We start from the raw sequence: 25,235 nt of genomic DNA, 5'->3' as shown, positions 1-25,235 counted from the left end.
TAATGGTTGTGTTTATGATGTGAAGGAGGTGGGTTATCAAACATAATGCAAAATATAATTGTTATAGTTTTTTTTGTGATGGCAAAGAATTTGAAGTAAAATTCTTTTAAATTGAAAAAACGTTGTTTTGTGGAGTGTGTTAGGAAACAAGTCATTAGGTCATTCCATGAAAAGGATAGTATTTTCCTCCCTCCAAAATGGAAATTGGCAGTTAATCTTAGAAATTCAAATCCAGATCTTCTGCATCCAAATCTAGTTCTCTTTCCTCTGAACCACAGGGCAGTGACAGTGGTAATGGGGTTTCAGTGAAAAAAATATTGCACTAAAATATTTTATTTGAATAATGATGAGAAAAAACATGCTGCTGTTCCTCCATGAATAATATAATAATTATATAAGTAAATGGGCTTCTTGAGAAGATGATAGAATAAGAAATTGGAAGTAGAATGCAGACCCCTTGAGGACAAGGGTTGATTTATTTTTGTCTGTTATTTACTGGGTCTAGGGCAGGATCTTGTAGAGAAGGGGTGACTAAAAATGTTTGTTGAATTGATTTCTTGATCTCTCTCAAATAGGGATAATGCCAAAAAAAACAAAAGAACAAAATTGTCCAAAATTCTAATAAGAAAATTAAAAATCACTAAAAAAGCAAAGAGCAAGCTTAACAAGACCTCTGCCCCCTCAAAAAAAAATCACATAATCAGAAAAATCATCACAATAAAGATATACTAAAACAAGTACCAACAGTTGCATTAGAAAAAAATGCAAGAAATTTCTCAAGGTAAAATTAACTAGAACAGAGATAAATGTAAGATGTTAAAAGATGAACTGAGGGCAGCTCAGGAATCTCAAGAAAAGATCATGTCAGAATTCAGCAGTAACCTGCACAATTCTTTCTCTGAGGCTAATAAAGTTTTGATCATGAAATTTGGCAAGGAAAAGGCAGATAAAAAAAGATGAAAGGCCATTATCATTCATTAATATTGATGCACATAACTATTAAATAAAACAATGGCAAATAATACATTAAAGTACCAAAAATTATTCACTCTATTCATGTAGGACTGATACTAGGAATATAGGAAAGGTTCAGTAATAGAAAAGTCATCTGTATAATAAATTATGTCATTAATAAAAAAAAATCACACACACATCAATGCAAAAATGCGTTTGATAAATACAACCCCATTCATACTAAAATGTTTAGGAATAAGAGGATTTTCCCTTAAATTACAAAAAGTTACTTGAAACAAAAAACCAGCACTATATGCAATGGAGGATCATAAAAGGCAATTCTACCGAAAATGGTATGATGCAGGGATATGCCATGACACCTGTACAGCTGGACTGGGAGTCTGAGGACCTGGGCTTGAATCTCGTCTTTGTCACTAATAACTCCTATCATCCCATACAAGTCAGTGACCTCAGCCATAATATAAGAGGCTTGGATTATATGATCTATAGGGGCATTCCACCTTTAAATCCATGACACCACTTAAGTAACTGTTAGCTCTATGAATAAGGAATGAAAAAAAGATTAAAGGACTAAGCAAAGACAAAAAAGAGGTTAAAATATCTCTATTTGCAGCTGATCTTATTGTTTATTTAGAAAATCTAAAACATTTAATTAAGAAATGAGACAATATATGATAAGATAAATCTATAAAAATCACCTGTATTTTTATATACCACTACTGAAAACTAACAGAAAAGGAAATACCATTTATAATAATGACAAAATGTATCAACATTTAAACAAGAGATATATGAAGACAACTATAAAATGATTTTTACAGAAATAAATGAAGAACTAAATAATTAGGAAGGATATCCCATGCTCATAGCTAGATTGAACCAAAATAAGTTAAATATATCCCACATTAATTTAGAGATCATCTATAATACCAATTAAATTATTAATAGGCTGCCTAATAAGAGTTTATTTATATATTGCTTCCACTCAGATCCTACCCAAGAATTGTGATTTCACTGAGGTAGGGAATTCCCAGTGTGGAAAAATCCCTCAACAATGCGAAATGTCACTTCTTTATAACCCCTAGTCTTTTAAGAGTCGCCTGTTGACATTGAGAGGTTAAGTAACTTGTCCTTGTACACACAACCAGTAAATATTAGAAGCAGAATTTGAACTCAGGCCTTCCTGACTTCAAAGCGGAACCCTTTATCTACTACTCACAAATTATATAAAATAACAAAATTTACATAGAAAACTAATTGGGCAAGATAGTAAACGGAACTATGAAAAGGAGGCTTGTCCTGTCAGACTTTAAGACATATTACAAAGCAGTAATTATTGAAATTATATTTTATTATTATTATTACTACTACCAATTATAGTATTTTACATAGCACTTTAATGTTTGTAAAATACTTTACAAATGTCTAATTTTATCCTCACAAAAATATTGGGAGTTAGGTTCTATTTTTATCATCCTCATTTTACAGATGAGAAAACCAAAGCATAGAAAGATTAAATGACTCTTCCAGTATCACAGAGCTACTAAGTGTCTGAGGCTGGATTTGAACTTAGGACTTCCTAACTTCAACTAAAATGCTCTATCCACTGATGACATTTAGGGGGAGAAAATCTTTGTTTTAACATAGCTATAAAAATTCCATCCAGAATGTATAAAGAACTGGTATAAATTTTTAAAAAGTATTTTCCATTCTTCCAATGTACAAATGGCAAATGGATATAACCATACAATCCACAAACTAGGAAACAAATTGTTAATAACCACTTGAAAAATTCTTCAAACTCTAATAAAGAAATATGTACTAAAATAATTTAAGACTATCAAATTGATAAAAACAGTTTAAAATGATAAAACACAATATCGTCAGAGCCCCAGGGATGAAAACAGGACCGCTATTACAATACCAGTGGCACTATAAATAGGCCTAGACTTTTTGGAGACTAAGCTGTCATTATATAATTAGAGTTTCAAAACTGATCATACCATTTGACTCAGCTATCGCAATACTATGATTTTAAATAAGGATAAGCTTTATCCTATTGATAAGAAAAATAATACCATTTCCCATCTATATGCCATCTCAAGTGGATCCTCACCACTGCACAACAGTCTTGCTATTCTTCACTGACAGCTCTCTGTTCCACCTCCTGAAAGGGTATAGTCCTTCTCTTGACCTCTATCAAGCCTTCAATGCTATATCTCATTCCAGTCTTGGAGCAGGTGACTTTACCTCCTATTTTAGTAAGAAAATCATATAGGTTCCTTTTGATCAAAAACTTCTTTTACATTACCACTCATCCCTTCCTCTTCTGTTCTAGTCTCTAAGGAAAAGTTGGGCCTTCTCCTTGTCAAGGCTCACCTCTTAATTTGTGCCCCAATTGCATTCCATCCTGTCTTTTCTGGGAACTTGTCCCATTGATTATTCCCTCCTCTGACATTTTTAAACATTCCCTTTTTCCTGACGCCTCTTCTTCCTGGAAACATGTCCAAGTCTCCCCCATCATTCAAATGCTTTCACTTGACCCTGCTGTCCCATCAATCTACCACTCTATTTATCTTCCCTTTCACTGCCCAACTCCTGTAAAGAATTGCTTATACTCACTCCATTTACTTCCTTACCTCCTTATCACTTCTCAAGCATTTGCAAATTGACTTCTGAACCTAACTACTCCACTGAAACACGCTTTCTTAAAAATTGCCAAAGGTTTCTTATGGCTAAATCTGATGGTAATTTTATAGTCTTCATTTTCCTTGACTTGTCTGTTGCTTTTGACACGGCTGACCACCTCAAATTCATTTCTTCTTTCCATGATACTGCTCCTCCTGGTTCTTCTCTTATCCTGAAGACTCCTCTGTTTCTTTTCCTGGGCCATCATTCCTCTCTCACTCCTTAAGCAATGGTGTCCTCAAAGCTCTATCCTAGACTTTTTTTTCTATACTCTTGGTGATCTCATTCGCTTCTATGGTTTAAATGATAAGTTCTATGTAGTTGACACCCAAATCTATATTCCAGCCCCATTCTTAAGTATAGTCTCCCTTTGCCAACTTCATGCTCATAAAGATTTACCTGGATATCCTTTCAGCATGCCAAACAACATAAAGTCATACAAAGTAATTTTTGTGGGAAAGAAAGCATTAATACCTAGGGGGCATCAGGAAAAGCCTCATGTAGGAAGTGGCATTTCAGTTGAGGCTTGAAAGGAACTAGGGTTTCCAAGAGGGAGGCCTGAGAAGGAAAGAATTTTCAGGATGGGCACCCTGTACAAAGGAATGAAGGCAGGAGATGGACTGTCATACTCAAGGACCAGGAAGTAGGCCAGTTTGGCCAAAAAAATAAGATTATGTGATAGGAACTAATGTGAAGGTATTCTTAACCTCTTTTTATCACTGTCCCCTATGGCAGTCTTGTGAAGCCTTTGGTCTCACTTCTCAAATTTTTTAAATGCACAAAATATGTCATTTCGGTCATGTCTGACTCTTTGTGACCTCATTTTGGGTTTTCTTGGAAAAGATACTTCCAAGACACTCTTGGAAGAGTGATTTGCCATTTCCCTCTCCAGCTCATTTTACAGATGAGGAACTGAGGCAAACAGGGTTAAGTAACTTGCTCAGGGTCACAAAGCTAGTAAGTGTCTAAGGTTAGATTTGAACTCTAGCCTTACTGACTCCAGGTCTGGCACTCTATCCCCTATGCCATTTACCCGCCCATAATGCATAAAATACATGGGATTATAAAGGAAGCCAATTATACCGAAATAGAGTTATCAAATTATTAATACAATAAATTTACAGATCCTGCCCTGAAATCTATCCAGGGGTTCTTTGGAAGTGTGGGGGGTCCACAAACCTCAGGTTAAGAAATCCTAGTTTAGAAAGATAGGTTGGAATTGGACTGTGTAGGAATTTAAGTGACCAAAAGAGGTGTCCGCATTTGATCCTAGAGGTAACAGGGAGCCATTGAAGCATATTGAGGGAGAAGTAATGGTCAGAATTATATTTTAGGAATACCAATCACACAGTACGTGTGTGGAGGATGCCTTGGACAGGTATGGGCCAAGCCGGAGGCTAAAAGGAAGATCTAGGCAAGAGGGGATGAGGGCCTAAACTAGGGTGGTGCTCAGGGGAGTGGTAAGGAGACAAATGTGAGAGAGGTAGTTGAAGCAGAATCAACAAGATCTGCTAAGTCAATGGATATGAGGGGCATGGGAGAATGAGGAGCAGTAGATAGTTTTCAGGTTACAATCTGGGTGAAAGGAGGGCTGTCCAGAAGTCGAGCAGAGGCATGGGTTCTAGAGGAAAGATAATGAAAAAGGTATACTTTGGTGGAAAGAAAGTTAGCTCTGGAGGCAGGGGCCTGAGCTCCAACACACCTTCGATACTTACTAGCCAAATGACATCGGGCAAGTCACTTCACTTTTGCTCAGTTTCCTCAGCTGTAAAATGAGGGTTGGAGTAGATGGTGTCTGAGGTCCCTTCCAGTTCTCCATCCATGAGCCTGAGTTCTGTTTTGGACATGCTGGATTTGAGAAGCCTATGGGACTTCTGGATGGATACATACAACAGGAAGTTGGTGATAGGGAACTGTAGCTCAGAAGAGAAAAGTGGACTAGATACGTAGATTTAGGAGTCATCTGCATAGAGAGAGGAAAATCTATGGGGACTAATGAGATTGATCACCAAGATAGAATGAAGAAAGAGAAATGAAGAGGGCCCAAGACAAAGCTTTGGTGAACCCCCACAGTTAGAATACGGGATATGGATAGTAACCCATCAAACAAGACTGAGAAGGAATGGTTAGACAGGAAAAGTAAAAGAGAGCAGGGTCATGATTGCCCATGGAAGAGAGAGTATTGAGGAAGCGGGAGTGAGCAGCATTGTCAAATGCTACAGAGAGGTCAAAGACGATCAGGATTGAGAAAAGACAATTCAACTTAGCAACGAAGACATCAATGGTAATTTTGGAGAGAGCAGATTGAGACACATAGTAGAAATGAACATGAGATGAGAAGGGGTTAAAAAGTGAATGGGATCTGAGGAAGTAAAGACAATGTATAGATGGTTTTTCTCTCAGAGTATGGCAGAAGAAAGGAGAGATAGAGGACAATAGCTTGAGGGGATGTCAGAGCCAAGTAAAGATTTTTTCCCATATGATGATACACTTAGAGAATCCTAGAGAATCAAGTAAAAAACTACTTGAAATAATAAACAACTTTAGCAAAGTTACAAGTTACAAAATAAAACCACATAAATCATTGGCATTTCCATATATTACCATCACCGGCCCTGGAGTCAGGAGGACCTGAATTCAAATCTGGCCTCAGACACATAACACTCACTAGCTGAGTGACTTTGGGCAAGTCACTTAACCCCATTGCCTAACAAAAACAAAACCAAAACAAAAAAAAAAATGAGATGGAAATCCAGAAAGACAAAAGCATTATATGTGGAAAGTTAGAAGTTTGAAATGCCTCTAGCTAGTCAAAGGCTTTCCTATGTAATTATCAGAGTAAGAACTGACTTCTGTGATGTAAACACAATACCTAAACTTAAAGCACTATAAAAATGTGAGCTGCCATTATTATGATTACTAAGCATGACCATTAGTTTCATGCCATGGCAGATTCATACCTGGGGAAAATCCCTAGGAATATCCTTTGTCTTGATGTTCACACGCTGGTGTCTTTCAAAATCCTCAGCAGAGTCAGGAGGAGGGTCAAGGTAGAGTCGAGGTCCAGCTTCGGTTCTAATCTGTACAGACTTCTATAAATGAAAATTGAAAAAAAAAAAAGGATTTTAGCTATACAGTGAAATTCCTTTCTCACACTGCAGACTGCAGCTGTGGGACAGGGACAAATATTTCGTATGATAACTATATTCTAGCTGGGTTTTATTGCATAGAGTTAGTCCTGTTTCAGCAATAAGATCTGAACTATACGAGAGCACATAATAAAATCCTCCTAACTAGGCCCATCTCAAAGAGGCAAAGCTGTCTCAGAGTGGTTTCCCACTTTGCCGGATGAACCATGACCAGTTTCTAAAGGTCAAATGCAGAATCACAGGATGTTCAGAGCGAGTGTGGACAAGATGGCAGAATAGAGGCAGCACTCAGCCAAGCTCTTCCAACATTCCCCTCCAAACAACTTTGAAATAATGCCTCAAATTGAATGCTAGAGCAGCAAAGCCAACAAAAGGTCAGGGTGAGATATTCTTTAAGCCCAAGAAAACTTAGGAGGTTGGAAGGAGAGATCTGTGACACAAGTGAGGCTGACTCGAAGCCCACGTGGATACAAAAGCATTGGTGGAACTAGACGGTGGACACGGAAGCAGCAGCAGCTTTGGGAGCTCTCAAGCCAGATATGGTAAGAGGACCTGGTAACTGGTCAGAAAGAGATTACAGGGGACTCTGTGCTAGCACAGGATGTAGGACCAGACGCTATTTGGCAACTTCACTGCCTGTACCCTGGGTCAAAGCTGAAGAGTAGAAAGATGAACTTTTGGTCACAATGGAGCAGGAGCCCTGAGGAGTCGTATCTATTGAAATGCTAAGGGATCGGTGCCCCTCCTAGGTAAGGACCAGAGCACAGATGAGGAGGGCAGTGATCACACCACTTCCCAAATCACATCACCTTGGAAGTACTGAAAACTTCCAAGCCACCAGAACTAGCTCTGAAAATAGCAGCATGAAAAAGCTCGAAGTTTTGGACTATCCCTCACCTCCTATCCCATTCCCACACCAGGAATAGAGCATAAATTTAATAAAGTTCAAAGTCAATAAATAGGCTGGAAAAATAAGCAAACAACAAAAAAAGAACTTGACCATAAAAAGCTATTAGGATTACAGGGAAGAATAAGACACAAATTCAGAAGAAGACAATGATGACCAAACAACTACATGCAAAGTTTCAAAGGAAAAAAAATGAAATGGCATGGTAGAGGAAAAATTGAATAAAAAATGAGAGCAATGTAAGAAAGTCAAGAAAAGAAAATTAACAGCTTGGTAAAAGAGGCACAAAAACACTGAAGAAAATAATACCTTATAAACCAGAATTGGCCAAATGGAAAGAGAGGTACAAAACTTCATTGATGAAAATAACTCTTTAAAAAGCAGAACTGGCCAAATTGGGGGAAAAAGTGGTTTCAAAAACTCACTAAAGAAAATAATTCCTTAAAAAATAGAATTAGGCAAGTGGAAGCTAATGATTCAATGAGACATCAGGAAACAATAAAACAGTCAAAATAATGAAAAAAATGAAAACATGAAATATTTCATCAGAAAAACAACTGACCTGGAAAGCAAACTAAGAAGAGATAGTTTAAGAATTATTGGATTACCTGATAGCCATGATCAAAGAAGGAGCCTAGAAAACATATTTTAAGAAATTATAGGGGGCAGGTAGGTGGCACAGTGGATAGAGCACTGGCCCTGAAGTCAGGAGGACCTGAGTTCAAATCCGGCCTCAGACCAAACACTTGACACTTACTAGCTGTGTGACCCTGGGCAAGTCACTTAACCCCAATTGCCAAAAAAAAAAAAGAAATTATTAAGGATCCTGAAAGAGATCCCAAAATGAAAACTCCCAGGTAAATATTATAGCCAAAGTCTAGAGCTCCTATGTCAAAGAGAAAATACTTCAAGCGGCCAGGAAGAAATAATTGAAATATCCTGGAGCCACAGTCAGGATCACACAAGACTTAGCAGCTACCATGTTAAAGGAGTAGAAGGCTTGGAATATGATATTTTGGAAGGCAAAGGAGATAGGATTACCACCAATAATCACCTACCCAGCAAAACTGAGTGTAATCCTTAAGTGGGGAAAATAACATTTTATGAAATAGAGGACTTCAAAAAATTCCTGATGAAAAGACCGGAGCTGAATAGAAAATATGACTTTCAAATACAAGACTCAAAAGAAGCATAAAAAGGTAAACATCAAAGAGAAATCATAATGGATATCAGTAAGGTAAACTGTTTACATTCCTATATGGGAAGAAGATATATGTAACTTCTAAGAACTTTGTCATTATTAGGGTTGGTAGAAGGATTCTACATAGACAGAGGGCATGGGAGTGAGTTTATTATGTTGAGATAATGTTAAAAAAATGGATGAGTGAGAAAGAAGGATGCCCTGATAGAAGGGGGGAGGGGAGAGGGGAGAGGAAGAATGGGGGAAATTATCTCACATAAAAGAGGCATAAAAGGAAGAGCTTTTCCAGTGGAGAGGATAATGGTTTGGGTGGGGGTGAGCAATGCTTGAACCTCACTCTCATCTAAATTGGTTCAAACAGGGGAAAATATATATATATACACACTCAATTGGGTTTATAAATCTATCTTACCCAACAGGGAAGCAGGAGGCAAAAAAGAAAGGGGGGAGGGTGATAAAAGGGAGGGCTGATAAAGGAGGACAGTGGTTGGAAGCAAAACCGACTTTAGAGGAGAGATAAGATAAAAAGAGAGAGCGAGATGGGTAACAGAAATGCATAGTTAGTAATCATAACTGTAAATGTGAATGGGATGATTTCACCCACAAAATGGAAGTTGACAGCACAATGGATTAGAAACCAGGATCCAATAATATGTTGTTTAAAAGAAACACACTTGAAACAGAGAGACATAGAGATAAAATAAGGGGCTGGAGCAGAATCTGTTATGCTTCAGCTGAACTAAAAAAAAAAAGGCAGAGGTAACAATCATGATTTCAGACAAAGCAAAAGCAAAAATGGACCTCATTAAAAGAGAGGAGGGAAACGACATCTAGCTAAAAGTCATCAGAGATAATGAAGAAATATCAATACTAAACATAAATGCACCAAATGGCACTGATCCAAATTCTTAAAGGAAAATTTAAATGAATTAGAGGAGGAAATAGACAATAAAACTAGTGGGGGACCTCAACTTTTCCCTCTCAGAACTATACAAATCTAACCATGAAATAAATTTTAAAAAGACATTAAGGAGATGAATAAAATCTTAGAAAAGTTAGACATGATAGACCTCTGGAGAAAAATGAATGGCAATATAAAGGAGTACACCTTTTTCTCAGCTGTACATGGCACCTTCATAACAACTGACCATGTATTAGGACATAAAAACCTCACAAACAAATGTAGAAAAGCAGAAATATTAAATTCATCCTTTTCAGACCAAAATGCAGCAATAACTACATTCAGTAAAGGGTGGTAGAAACATAGATTAAAATTAACTAGAAGCTAAATAATCTAATCCTAAAGAATGAGTGGGTTAAAGAACAATTATAGAAACAATCAATAATTTCATTAAAGAAAATGACAATGAGACAACATACCAAAACTTGTGGGATACAGCCAAAGCTTTATTAGGGGAAAATGTATATCTCTAAACATGTACATCAATAAAAGACAGAAAGAACAGAACAATGAATTGGGCATGACACTAAAAAAAAACAAAAAACTAGAAAAAGAACAAATTAAAAATCCCCAATTGGGCAGCAAAATGGAAATGCTAAAAAATTAAAAATTAACAAAATTGAAAGTAAAAAAATTGAACTAATAAATAAAAGTAGGAGCTTGATTTATGGGAAAAAACAATAAAATAGATAAATCCTTGGTTAATTTTATTTTAAAAAAGAAGGAAGAAAACCAAATTGGCAGTAACAAAAATGAAAAGAATAAATGTACCACCAATGAAGATGAAATTAAAGTAATTATTAGGAATTATTTTGCCCAATTATATGACAGTGCAACTGACAATTTAAGTAAAATGGATGAATATTCATAAAAATATAAATTGCCCAGATTAACTTTAGAGGAAATAGAATACTCAAAAAATAAACCTATCTTAGAAAAAGAAATTGAAAAACCCATACATGAATTCCCTAAGAAAAAATTCCCAGGACCAGATCGATTTACAAATTAATTCTACCAAACATTTAAGGAACAATTACAATACCATCTGAAAAAATAGGTAAAGAAGGAGTTCTACCAAATTCTGTTACAACGCAAATATGATTTAGACAGCTAAACCAGGGAGAGCAAAAACAAAGAAAACTATAGACCAATTTCTTTAATGAATATAGATGCAAAAATTTTAAACAAAATACTAGCAAGGCAATTACAGCAATATATCACAAAAATTATATGCTATGATCAGGTGGGATTTTTTTTTAACAGGAAAGCAGGGATGATTCAATATTAGAAAAACTGTAAGTAGAATGGATCATCAACTTAAAAAAAACAACAAAAATTCTATGATTATATCAATAGATGCAGAAAAAGCTTTTGACAAAATGCAATATCCATTCTATTAAAAACACTAGAAAGTATAGGAATCAACAGAGCATTTCTTAAAATTATAAGTATATCTATCTAAAACCAAGAGCAAGAATTATCTGTAATGGGAATAAACTTGAATCCTTCCCTATAAGACTAGGGGTGAAACAAGGATGTTCATGAACAATAGTACTATTCAATATTGTGTTGGAAATATTGTGTTAGAAATGCTGACTATAGGAATAAGACAAGAAAAAAAAAATGAAGGAATAAAAATAGCCAACAAGAAAATAAAACTATTATTTTTGGCAGATAATATGATGGTATATTTAGAGAACTCTAGAGAATTAACTAAAAAACTTAATTGAAAAATTAACAACTTCTGCAAAGTTACAGGATACAAAATAAACCCACACGAATAATCGGCATTTCTAAATACTACCAACAAAACCCATCAGGAAGAGAGAGAAAGAGAAATTCCATTTAAAATAATTGCAGACAATATAAAATACTTGGGAGTCTACCTGCCAATCCAAACCCAAGGATAACATGAACGCAATTACAAAATACTTTTCACACAAATAAAGAAAGATCTAAACAACTGCAAAAATATCAATTGCTCATGGGCAGGCCAAACTAATATAATGAAAATGACAATTCTACCTAAATCAATTTACTTATTCAGTGCTACAACAAACTGCAAATGAATTATTTTATAGAGCTAGAAAAAATAATAACAAATTCATCTGGGAGAACAAAAGGTCAAGAATATCAAGAGAATCAAGAGGAAAAAATGTGAAGGAAGGTAGCCCTAGCCGTACCAGATTTCAAACTATATTACAAAGCAATAATCATGAAAACAATCTGATCCTGGCTAAGAAATAAAGTGGTGAGTCAGTAGAATAGATTAGGTATACAATCACAGTATTAAATGAACAAAGTAATCTAGTGTTTGATAAACCCAAAGATCTAAGCTTTTGGGGTAAGAACTCATGATCTGACAAAAATTGCTGGGGAAACCAGAAAGCAGTTTGGAAGAAACTAGGCATAGACCAACATCTTACACTGTACATTATGATAAGATCAAAAGAGATAAATTATTTAGACATAAAAGTTGATATCATAAGTCAATTAGGGGATCATGGAAAAATATATCTGTCAAATCTACAGATAAGGGGAGAGTTTATGACCAAACAAGAGACAGAGAGTACAGAAAGTAAAATAGATAATTTTGAATACATGAAATGATAAAAGTTTTTACACAAACAAAACTAATGCAGCCAAAATTAGAAGGGAAACAGGAAACCATGGAGGGGGGGAAAATCTTATAGCAAGTTTCTCTGACAAAGACTTCGTTTCTCAAATATTTCATAACTGAGCCAAATTAAAAAAAAAATAAGAGCCATTATCCAAATTGATAAATTTTCAAAGAGTATATGAACAGGCAGTTTTCAGAAGAACAAACCAAAGCTATCAATAGCCACATGAAAAAAATGGTCTGAATAACAATGTATTATAGAAATCAAACTAAAACAACTTTGAGATACCATCTTACACCTATCAGATTGGTTGACATAAAAATAAAATGACAAATGCTGAAGGGGATATGGAAAAATTGAGACATTTTGCACTGCTGGTGAAGCTGTGACCTAGTCTAACCATTTCAGAGAACAATTTGGAACTATGTCCAAAGGGTCATAAAACTATGCATACTCTTTGACCCAGCAATACCACCACTAAAACTATATCCCAAGGAGATTTAAAAATGAAAAAGGAAAAGGACCTATATGTACAAAATACTTATCATAACTCTTTTTATGGTGGCAAAGAATTGGAAATTGAGGAGATGCCCATCAACTGGAGAATGGCTGAACAAGTTCTGGTATATAATTGTGATGGAATACTATTGTGTTGTAAGAAATAACAATCAGGATGGCTTCAGAAAAACCTGGGAAGACTTGTATGAACTGATGCAAAGTGAAGTGAGAAGAACCAGGAGAACATTGTAACAATGGTCAACTGTGAAAGACTTAGCTACGCTGAGCAAGGCAATGATCTAAGACAATTCCAAAGGAAACATGTTGAAAATGCTATCCACCTCCAGAGAGAGAGAAATGATGAACAATGACTGCAACTTGAAGCATACTTTTTTTAAACCTTATATTTCTTAGAGTTTTTTGTGTATGTTTTCTTTTGCAATATGACTAATATGCAAATATGTTATACATGACTTCATGTGTATAATCAATTTCATAATGCTTGTCTTCTCAAAGATGGGGGAGAGGAGAAGAAGAGGGAGAGAATTTGGAAATCAAAAACATTTTTTTAAATGAATGTTAAAAAAAATTACATTTAATTGGGAAATATTTAACAAAATAAATAAAAATATATCACAAAAAAAATAAGAATGTTCATAGCCAGAAGGGACCATTAAGATCATGTGGTTCAACTCCCTCATCTTACAGAAAAGGAAACAGGATCTGAGAGGTTAAGCCCAAATTAAACCTTTTAACTTGAGAGGTCACCACATGCAGAGTCGGCTCGAAATCTGAACACAAGTCTTCTGACTTCAATGCCAGTGCTCTTCCACTGCCTTTGCCTGATACTCTGCTCCCTAGTACTGCACCCTTCAACCACTGCCACTCTTCTAGTACTTCCTAACCAGAGCCCACCTTATCAGGAATGGTGATACACACTTGTAGTCCCTGCTTCTGTGGAGACTGAGGCTGGTGGATTGCTGGAGTTTAGGAGTTCTGAGTTACAGCAAGGCTAAAACTGACTGATGGTCTATACTAAGTCTGACACCAATATGGTAAGCTCCCAGGAGCAAGACACCACCAGGCTGCCTAAGGTGGGATGATCTGGCCATTTTCTGTTAGAAACAGAGCAGGTCAAACTTCCCTGCAAATCTTCAGTGGGGTTGGACCATTAGTGCTCACCACACTTCTTGCCTGGGCAAGACAGAGAAATTCCGTCTCAAAAAAAAAAAACAAAAATAAAAACAAAAAACAGGGCTCACCTCTTTTTCCTGATACTACAGATGATCTCTAGAAAAATGCAAATATTTAACACCAATTTAATCTCCCAGATTCACTAAGGACCCCATTCCTTCACATCTGAAAGTTGTATCTGAATTGCTATAATTTTCTGCCATGTTATAATAAGTTCAATGGTATATATGTGTTTGTATGTATGTTTGTATGTGTGTGTGTGTGTGTGTGCATACATATTTAACAATTATCTTAATAAAGATACCTTGAATGAGCTATAACAGCTTTGTGGGAGGGCAGAGATAAATAAGTTTTGTTTTGTTTTTGCTATGCTTATCTATGGCAAAAAAAAAAAAAAAGTCTTACTTCCTTCCTATCTAGTGAGCTATGCTGGAACAACCAAGATAATTTCTAAGGAGGAGAAATATCTCGGGAATCTTCTTTTTCTTTTATCCCTCCCTTTTCCCTAATCCTCTTACATGAGGCAGCTTGGTATAGTAGAAAGAAAATTGAGCTTGGACTTACGCAGGGTAGATGGTAAGGTCTGGAAGACCACCAGATGTAGCGGCAGGGAAGATGGTGAAGTCTGGAGGACCTTCATCTACTAAAAGGAACAGACTTGGTGACTCTCAATATACGCAAGTCCTATTGAAAAATTCTCCAGGATGGTGAAAAGACTAAAAATCTTACCATTCAAAGACTGATTGAAGGAACTAGGGATATCAAACCTGGAGAAGGGAAATTTAGAATGGAGATGACAGCTACCTTTAAGTGTCTGAAGAGCTATATTTGGAAGAGGGGTTACCAACTTGTTCTGCTTGGCCCTAGAGAGCAGAAGTCCCTTTCAAATCTCAGATTCTTCACTAACTTGTTGTTAGAACTAATAAAACCAAGTCATTCAAAAAGCATTTGTAAATAAAACTGGGAAGAGCACACAAGTAGAAGTAAAATGGAACAGATTCCTTTAGCAGAGCTACACAGATGTATTTTTGTCATTTATTACAACAGAATTACCACATTTAAATGCTACTACCTCAGTTCTTGATGTGCTGTTGGAGAAGAAATTTCACTCAAGAAAATGTAGTCAGGTAAAAAGTGTAAACTTGTTTAAAATATATAGAAAGGAAATTTGTTGGAGGCAACACAATTTTTAAAGCACTCAGGGAATGATTTTCAAGAGACTCCAAAAATGGGGAAGATTCCAAAGAATGGAAAAATAATCACTAAAACTATAATATCAGCAACTACCAACTCACATGCTGACTTTCTCCACTCTATAAAATCTTTGTGAGAATGCTCTACGCAAATATCCTTGATGAGAACAATGGATGGGAAAATGCCAGTTTTCCCAGACAATTTTCTTCTGTAGATCACATATTCATAGTTATGCAAATGACTACAAGGGACAGAGAATACAAGATCCCACTGGGTTCTTTGTTGATTATAAAAAACATTTGATTTGGCAGAGCAAAATGCAATAGATGTCTCCCATATATATGGTAAGATCATCCAAAATTAATTGATAAATACAATCAGAGACAACTATCTGACTATTCTCTATCAATATTAAGTGAATAAAATAGTGTATAAAAGTGTATAAAAGAGAAATATACACTTGTCAAAGGTGAGCAAAAGTGTTTATTATTGTCATGGAGGATGCACTATGCAAAGTCCAAATGGTGGTGGGACTTAATATTGAAGGCAGAGTTGTCTAAATGCTTCTATTTATATATGATTTTGTGCTGACTGCATCAAGTTCCAGAACATTTCAGGTCACCTTTTGCTGGTCATTTCCAAACCTGTACTCCAGTCATTATCTACAACCTCCTCCTCTCCCTCTCACCATAACAGTGGACTGCCCCTGGAACCAATCTGGTCTCTACTGGTGATATTCTGCCTTATCTTGCCCAGAACCAGGTCTCTATTTCCTTGCCATTTCCAAATCACACTACTGCATATGTGCTCCTTATATGTTTTCTTCTTCTACTAGAATGTTCACTGCTTGAGGACAGAGTTTGTTTTGTTTTTTATGTTTGTATCTCTAGTGCTTAGCACAATGCCCAATGCATAGTAAGCATTTATTACTTATTTATGTATTCATTCATTCAGATACATGGCCACTAAAAGGAGCCTTATTTAGTAATCCACATAGGAAAAACCAAGTGGATGATGAATACCAATTGCCCAGATTATGAGAGCAATTAGATCAATATTCCTTTGCATTTGAGTCCATCAAAATATCTGTATTACACAAGTACTACAGATACTGAACTAAGCTCAGAAGAGAATAGGAAGCTGGAAGTAGGGTAAGCAACATTTGGAAAATTGTGCTGCACTTTCAATGATTCCAAAAGGCTCTAATCCATCATTTAAATTATGAATACTCCTAGAGTGATGCTATATGCCTGTGAATCATAGAACATTACAACCTCTGGAAAAATCAAAGTTACATGTAGCCCAAAGAGTAATGGAAAGATGAAGAGACATGATAGATGATATGCAAGAATGATAGATGCTGCAGCAAGTCAATGATGAAATGCACTAGAGAAGTGGCATAAAGCACTTCCATCATCTATGACATGATGACATGTCTGGCCAAAAAGGAGGTAGGTTGATCGTGTGGTCAGAGTGAGGGATATGAAATGGGCAGCCAGAGTGTTACATTGCTATCTACAAAATAAGAAGAGGCCCAGAGAAAAGCCTCTAGCACACTGGATAGACCCTCCAATTGGAAGGAATTGAGAAAGACCATACATGAGATTGTGGTGTGGTTCAGTGGAAGAGCAAAGGATTGGAAGTAAAGGTACCTGGGTTCAAATCCTTTTTCTGCCATTTACTATCTGAGTGACCCTGAGAAAGTCACTTAATGTCTCTCAGCCTCAGTTTCTTCATCCATAAAATGAGAAATTTGGACTGGCTGATCTCTAAACTGTAGCTCTAAACCTATGATGCTATGATCTTATGGTTACCACTGTATCCAGTGAAGAGAATGATATGCTAGGTTAATAGAAATAGAAATAATAGCTGATATTTCCAATAGTACTTAAAAGTTTGAAAAGTATTTTGCATACATTGCCCCATGTGATTCTCACAAGCATTCTGTAAAGTATTACAGATATTATTATCCTTAATTTACAAAGAAGTGAAGTGACCTGCCCAAGTACAGAGAGCACAGGACAGGCAGTCAGGAGACCAAAGTTCTAGGGTCATTTCTGCAATGAATTTTCTGTGTGGCTTTGAACAAAGTATTTTCCCTCTTTGGGCCTTAGTCTCCCCAATTGTAAGACGAGGGAGCTAAATGAGATGATCTCTAAGGTCTTTTCCATTCAAAAAAGCATAACTATGATTGTATCATGTGTGAAAAAGCATGATATAAAACAGGGGTGGGGAACCTGTGGCCTCGAGGCCACATGTGGATGGAGAATAAAAAAGAAATAGAAGACAAAAATCTTGACCTCAAGTAGTTAAATAAACACACACATATCTAAGGATCACTTTGTGGAGCAATACCTCATAAACAAACTGACAAAGTAGAGACTGGGTCCCCCAGTGCTGAGGTACGAAATTCACATGAGTGATAAAAACCAGACTACTACTGGATAACGCATGGACTTGGGTACAAATCCTGCCTCAGGCATTTACTAGCTGTGTAACTCTGAGGCAAGTTATTTAACCTCTCTTTGCCGCAGTTTCCTCATCTGCAAAATGAGGGAGTGGTCTTTGAGGTCCCTTCCAGCTCTAAATCTATGGTTCCATGACCCAGAGCAGTGTTTGTCTGATGATTTTCAAATAATAGTAGTTGACATTCTGTCCTTCTGTCTTATAGAAAGAAAGTTATAAACACCTGATCTCTCTGTGCTATTTCATAACCCTTCATTAGTACAGAAAGATAGCTGTGATGTGATGAAAACAATATAGGATAGTCAAGGGACCTGGGTCTGGGTTTGGCTCTGCTATCTACTTATTGTGATCTTAAGCAAGTCACTTTGCTGCTCAGACTCAGTTTCCTCAACTGCAAAATGGGCAGCTAGCTGGAGCAGTGGATAGAGTGCTAGGCCTCGAGTCAAGAAGATTCATATTCCTGAGTTCAAACTTGGCCTCAGATACTTACTAGCTATATGACCCTGGGTAAGTCACTTAACCTTATTTGCCTCAATTTCCTTATCTGTAAAATGAGCTAGAGAAGGAAATGGCAAACTGCTCCAATATCTTGGCCAAGAAAACCCAAAATGGGGTCAGGAAGAGTCAGGCATGACTGAGAGGACTGAACAACAACAACAACAAAAATGGGACGAATAATATCAGAACAATCAGTCTTATCGATTAGACAAACTATCTTAAAAGCTGAGAACTTAAATAAAAAGGGAAAGATTAAAATCCTTTCTTCAGCCTAACTTGTGAGATTGCCTCCTTTGAGAATACAGGATCATGGCTAGGCAGTCTGACTATCTGTTGGAAACTGGAGAGGCATTATAGTGAAGGCAAAATCAATGCTTAATAATTGGGGTGAACTTTCTTTAGAGACCTTCAGTAAAGCCCACACCACAATAAATTGCTGGAAGGCTAGTCCTTTCACTACCAATTTAAGGTTAACATTTGATGATGTTCATCAAATCTGACAGAATTTTGGTAAATGACTGCATTGTCTACTAGTCTGCTGTCCACCCAAGTATTACAAGGCTATAGTGACCATAAATCTTAACCCATTGACAGCAGGAGAAGGCTCTAACACATAGATGGGATGCAATGTCAAGTAGAAGCAGAAGTGCATATACAATCAGCTACAACACCTCTGCAGGACCAGGAGTCGGATGGGTCCAAAGCCCCACCACATCTTGCCTGAGATTGGGCATCCTGATCTTTGTGTCTGCATCAAGAAAACAGGAAATGAACCGTGTGCAGGCGTTGAGAAATGAGGCACCATGGGAAATGGCTATAAAAGAAAGGCTGATCTTAAATTAAAATGTCTTAAAATTAGGTTCAGTCTTTTGCTTTAAGCATCTAGTCACAGTCTAAGACTCAAATACAGTTCATAATTGCAGAATGAAAGACTTACGGCCTAATTACTAAAAATCAGCTTTCAGGGCTTGGAACACATTATCCTTTGCAGTCTATTGTGGCTAGACAAACAGTCCATGCTCATCATGACTAATTCTTTACGGATCCAAATGCATTGGCCTACCAGGAAGAAAAGGTTTATTTGTTTCTATAAGGTAAAAACTATCTAAAGCATAAACTTTACCTGCTCACCCTCAGGTACCCTTAGGCATAAGTTCTTGGGAAAATTAGGCTAACAGAGAGCAGATAAATGACATAAACGTCAGGGCATTCAACAAACTTTACTAACTACTGTGTATGAAGGAGGTGTTAGATGCTGGGAATATAAAGACAAAATAAACATTCTGCCCTCAAGAAGCTTCCATTCTATGGGGAGTAGGAATACAGTATGTACACAGATATATGATAACCTGAAAAGGAAGAGGATGTTAACAATGAAGGGGCCACGCAGGAGCTCCCAACAGAAGGTGAGACACGTGAGCTGAGCTTGGAAGAACCTACGCAGTCTAAGAAGTTGGGGTGTGGAGGGATGGCCTGCATGGTAAATGGCGCAGTGGCAAAAGATTAAATCCCAAATTTGGGGAACAGCAAGTAAGCCAATTTGGCTTCAGCATAAAGTGCATGAAGGGGAATAACACATGATTAAGCTGGAAAGGTAGGTGATTTTGATTTTGAAGGTCTAACAAACTAAGGAGTTTATATTTATCCTAGAGGCAACAGAAAATCCCTGACGATTTTTGCAGAGGGTAGTGAAATGTTCAAATGGGCATTTTAGGAATATTATTTTGGCAGCCATGTGGAGAATGAACTGAAGAGGGGAGAGACCAATTAGAAGCAAGGAGACCAATTAGAAGGCCATGGCAATAGTCTAGGAGAAAGATGATGGAGACCTGAACCAAGGCCCAAATCTGTGAAATAAGCAAAACTTGCCACTGCCATAAATTAGGGAAAGTTGCCATATTCCACGCAAAACATACATGCAGCTAACGGCTGAAGGGCCTCAGTGTGGTGTGAGCAGAGCACTGGACAGTGTAAGGAATCCTAGCCTCTAGTCCTTGTTCTGCGCTCATGGAGTGCTCCTGGGCAGGTCACCTCCCTTCTTTGAGCTCCTCTTTTCTTCTCTTCAGAATGAGAGGCTTGGATGAGATGTTCTTTAGGGTCTTTTGCACCTCTAACGTTCTAAGGTCTATGTCCTAAAAGCCTTTCTATCTGTGACATCCTACTGTTGGGTTATCTACCAACAAAAATAGGGCAGCAATTAAAGTGAAATAGGGCATTCTGGAGAATAGGTGGGTTTAATGGGGAAGATAATTAGTTCTCTCTTGGTTGGGTTGATTCGAGATGTTTATGTGACATCTAGGTGGAAATGTCCCAAAGGCAGTAGGTGGTGTGGAACTGGAGCTCAGGAGAGAGAATGGGATAGACATATAAATTTGGTAGTCTTCTCCATAGAGACAGTCATTGAACCCCCTGGAGCTGATGAGATCACCAAGAGACAGAGCAGAAAGAGAATAGAACATAGATAGAATCTTGAGAAACACACAAGACTCGGGGATGGGTTATGGAAGATGACCCAGCAAAGAAGACTAAGGAGAAGAGATCAGAGAGGTAGGAGGACAGTCAAATAGTAATCTTCCAAGGTCTCTGTACTTTCTCTTTATTGGTCTTATCCTCTCACTTTGGGATCACTTCCTCATCTGAGACAGAACAAGTCTCTGTTCAACTTTACATCTTTTTAATGGGACTTTCAAGCACAAATTTTATATAAAAGTACCACAAAGAGATCCCCATTAAGAGTTGTAGATTGGAGTGTATAAACAAGAGCAGAACTTAGAGAAGTACATGATTAATGTCCCATTACACTTAGAATTGATGACTACACCACTGTAATGAGTTTTATTTTGGAGATCTGAAAAATAATAACATACATTTATAGAGCAATTTACAGCCTTACAGAATCCGTTGTTCACAACAGCCTTGTAAGATAAGTGTATTATTATCTCCAAATATCACTCCTTGGACTATTTGAGCTAAGATCAAGCATAGCCTCAGCCCTGCTATGTTCTACTAAAGACTTTTTCTAAAGACCTTTTATTGTTTTCTAATTTTATTCATTTTATTTGTTTCACAGGTCTCCTCGTGTTATTGCCAGATAATACAGATGAAGAAAGTAAGTCTAAGAGAGGTTAAAGAGACTCTTCCAAAGCCACAGGTAGTAAGTGGCAGAAATGGGATTTCAGTCTGGGTCTCTTGACTTTAAAATTGTTCTTTCCTATATACTGCCCCGCCTATATGGTATTCTAAATATGGTATTCTATCTCTAGATACTCTATCTAGAAAACTAAAAATGGTTCTAAATCAACAAGAGATTGGAACTTTACTTCAAAGCCTTTCTGGAAGCTCCTAGCCCCTCAGACAGCTGCTAGAGTCATGCACTCATGCCATTCCCTCCTTCAGCCCCAATTAGATAGAGATGTGGTCCCATGAACTCAAAGCAGAAAAAAATGTCACAGACATATAAAGAAAGTCAAAGAAGGGGATCTCTGATCTTCAGTTGATTTGTCCCCTAGGATAGACAGGAGCATCCCACAAAGTACACCTGTCATGTCTCAGGGCACACACGCCTTTTACAATACTCAGCAAAATCCTACACTAAAGACATCCCCATAACAGCCAAGTTTCTTATTTGAAAGAAAATGTTGTTTTTTCATCATCAGAGATTGTCTCCCACATTTCCAGACCTGGTGCCATCCTTTGCGCTGAACTTTGCAAGGTGCTGTCCGTGAACCACGTCTTAGTGCTTCTTCTGTCTCTCTAAATAAAGTTCTCCTTCCGGAATCTGAAAAAATGAAAGCTACTTGGTAAGGCATGTGATTTGAGAGTTCCACATTCTAGTATTGAGCAAAAATCTAAACAGTATTAAAATCTTTCATTCTTCCCTAAGGTAAATAAAGAAGGCACTTGAATAATAAAGGTGTTCTTTACTGGGATTTTTCTGAGAGTTACATTCACCATCACTTTAAATTTTTGTATAGCATTTCACAGTTTTGCATACTTTATCTTTTTTAATCTTTATGATAATCTTGTGGAGAGAGACAGAACAGATATTAGGCCCATTTTCATCTGAGAAAACTGATGTTCAGAGATATAAGTAATTTATCTGCTCAAGACCACATAAGTGGCAGAACTATGATGATAAACTAAGCCTCCTGGTTCTCATTCCAATGTCCTTTTCACCATGTCAATGATCTCAAAGGCAAATTTCACATTTATTTTAAGTTTATGGCACTCATTATTTATACCAACATGAGCTAAATATTGCTTTCTTTTCACAAAGACTTGTGAATCTAGTACATACTTTTCTGGACAGAGACAAAGATTTTGGATATCACACTGCAGAGGACTGCGGGGGAAGGAGAATTTGCAACCCCTACACTATTATATCATACCATCCTGCTTCATCAAGTCTATTAGATGGTTAGAAGAGTAACACATATCTTTGAAAATCATTTATGTATGCATACAAAGACTCTGCTGTCTCCTCTCTGGGAATTTTCAAGTTAAAATTTCATTCATTATCTTTATTTCTTGATCTTCTAATTACTCTTCTTACTTATTCACAATCTTTATCCAAATTCCTTACATTGGATGTTTATAGAAGAGCAGAATATAGATAAAGCCTTCAGAAAGATGAAAGGGAATGGCTAAGATTGTCAGAATCTTAAGGGGAAGAAGAATCACTGGGGTCCATGAACTGTAGCTTATGAAACAACAGTTTAGAGTATGCTTTCCTAGTCCTTAATTTAAAAGAACAAAAATATAACCATAACTATTTCTAATCTAAGCTCAGGGTTCATTAACAGCATACAAATTAGTGGTGGAACACTCACTCACAAAAACAGGGGCAGTGGGATATGAGCTTCTGGGTAGCATTCCTGCTATCTTGAGGTCCCAGTCTTATCTGAATTCTAGGAAATGGAGCCACACATGTAACTGCAACCCAAGACATAGGCTTTGTCCAGAATTATATATCAATTAGGAACGGACCAAGAAGGTGGGGTGAATCAATCAATCAAATAAATCAACAAACATTTATTAAGTGCCTACTATGTGCTGTGCACTGTATTAGGTGCTGGGGACAATGAAATAATCCCTGCTTTCCAAGAGCTTACTTCCTATCAGAGGAGACAACACATACATAAAAGGCTGATGCAATATATATACTCAATAAATAAAGGGGGATTTTGGAGAGGAAGTTGCTGGCAGTTGGAGGGATCAGGAAAGGTAGAAAAGTAGAACTTAAGAGAGCAAAAGTGAGGAAGTGTTCTAGTTATGGGGGTTAGCTTGTGCGAAGGCAAACTGATGGAAGTGTTTGAGAAATAACAAGGTCAGTATGATTGGACCAGTAGGGTGCGCGAGGGGGAGCAAAGCAGAATAAGCCTGGAAAGATAGGTTGAATGCAGGTTGAGAATGGCTTTAAATACCAGACATAAGAATTTGCATTCAATTCCTGATGCAATGTGGAGGCACAGAGTTTATTGAATAAGAGAGTGACATAGACTTAGGGTTTAGGAAAATTACTTTGGCAGCTGTGTGGCGGATGGATGGGAGAAAGGAGAGACTAGAGTTTCTGAGGTTTGATGGGATAGGCAAAGCAAGGTTAGCAATCTTACAAATTCACTACTCAGGGGTGAGCAGACCCTAGAAACCTCTGAATACAATAATTATGAGTAGACTACCTAAGCATAAACATATGGATTGGCAGAATCCCTTTTATGTCAGGGGCTGAACTCATGGATTCATCAGACATATTGTTGTTCAGTTGTTTCAGTCATGTTCAATTCTTCATGATCCCATTTGGAATTTTCTTGGCAAAGACACTGGAATGATTTGGCATTTCCTTCTCCAGCTCACAGATGAGGAACTGAGGCAAACAGGGTTGAGTGTCTTGCCCAGGGTCATATAGCTAGTAAGTGTCCAAGGCCAGATTTGAACTCAGGATGGGGAATCTTCCTGCCTCCAGGCCTGGCATGCTATTCACTGTGCCAGCTAGCTGTCTCTAGTCATACTAGCTGTTTGTATTCACATGTTCCCTCTCCTCACTCTGGGGAAAGGGACCTGGTCTAAAAAGCTTACCTCAGGGATCTTATCTACCATCTAAGAAAGGAGGATGGTGTAGTGGACAAAACACTGACCTAAGTGTAAGGGAAAACTGGGTTTACTTCTCAGCTCCAACACCTACTAGCTGTGGGACTATGGGAAAATCACTAACTCTCTGTAAGCCTCAGTTTCTTCATGTGTAAAATTAAAATATAAAGATTCCTTTACTTCCACCTAATAGGCTCGTTATGGAAAATTTGCTTTGAAAACCTTAAAAGACTATAATAAAATGAATTATCATAACATGGCTCCTAAGTTTTAAAAAAAACTCCAACTTACCATGTGCTCCTTCTGCATGTGAAGCACTCCTGGGGAAATCTGGAAGAATGGCCTTTCTTGGAGAGGTTTTCAGCTCTGAATTAGCTCCATTAACATAAACAGAAAATCCTTGTTCTAAGTGCTCTAGTCTTAGTTGCATGGGGTCCTTAGTTTTCAAATGCTTTAATATCCTGGAAGAGAAATGATCATCAATACCTGAGAGGGAGACTACCCAGTAGGGCTTACAAGTCTATATTACTGTATCCACCGACAGCAAGGATGCCAGCTCATAGGCTGAATGCTAACAACTGTCTAAGTGAAGGCAATTGTGGGGCCCAGCTGTTCTTATACAAACATATTTATAAGAGGCCTATTTCACACACAGAGAAACAGCAAGAGTGAGACTATTACTGACTACTTCAATAGCATTTTCTTCCATTCTAATTTTAATTTTAATACACATTATAAAAATGAACTCTCACACTTCTCACCCCAGGGTGACTGAGATACAGGGGAGGCTATGACA

The 25,235-nt window shown here is 37.2% G+C and overlaps 1 protein-coding gene across 6 annotated transcripts in view; it reads right to left on the bottom strand.

Annotated features, from left to right (window-relative positions):
• Positions 1 to 25,235, bottom strand: part of KIAA0556 (KIAA0556 ortholog) — a 195,645-nt gene that overhangs the window by 106,194 nt on the left and 64,216 nt on the right. For all 6 annotated transcript variants that reach the window (XM_027862849.1, XM_027862850.1, XM_027862853.1 and 3 more), the window contains exons 5-7: positions 24,731 to 24,900; positions 22,033 to 22,130; positions 6,624 to 6,755 (exon numbers count right to left, since the gene is read on the bottom strand). In XM_027862849.1, the coding sequence (XP_027718650.1) occupies positions 6,624 to 6,755; positions 22,033 to 22,130; positions 24,731 to 24,900 (400 nt within the window). The remainder of the gene's footprint in view (positions 1 to 6,623; positions 6,756 to 22,032; positions 22,131 to 24,730; positions 24,901 to 25,235) is intronic.

The sequence above is a fragment of the Vombatus ursinus genome, unplaced genomic scaffold (genome assembly GCF_900497805.2).
Source record: "Vombatus ursinus unplaced genomic scaffold, bare-nosed wombat genome assembly UNPS02014770.1, whole genome shotgun sequence".
Lineage (NCBI taxonomy): Eukaryota > Metazoa > Chordata > Mammalia > Diprotodontia > Vombatidae > Vombatus > Vombatus ursinus.
The sequence above is the reverse complement of the archived record's forward strand: the minus strand, read 5'-3'. Positions and strand labels throughout refer to the sequence as shown.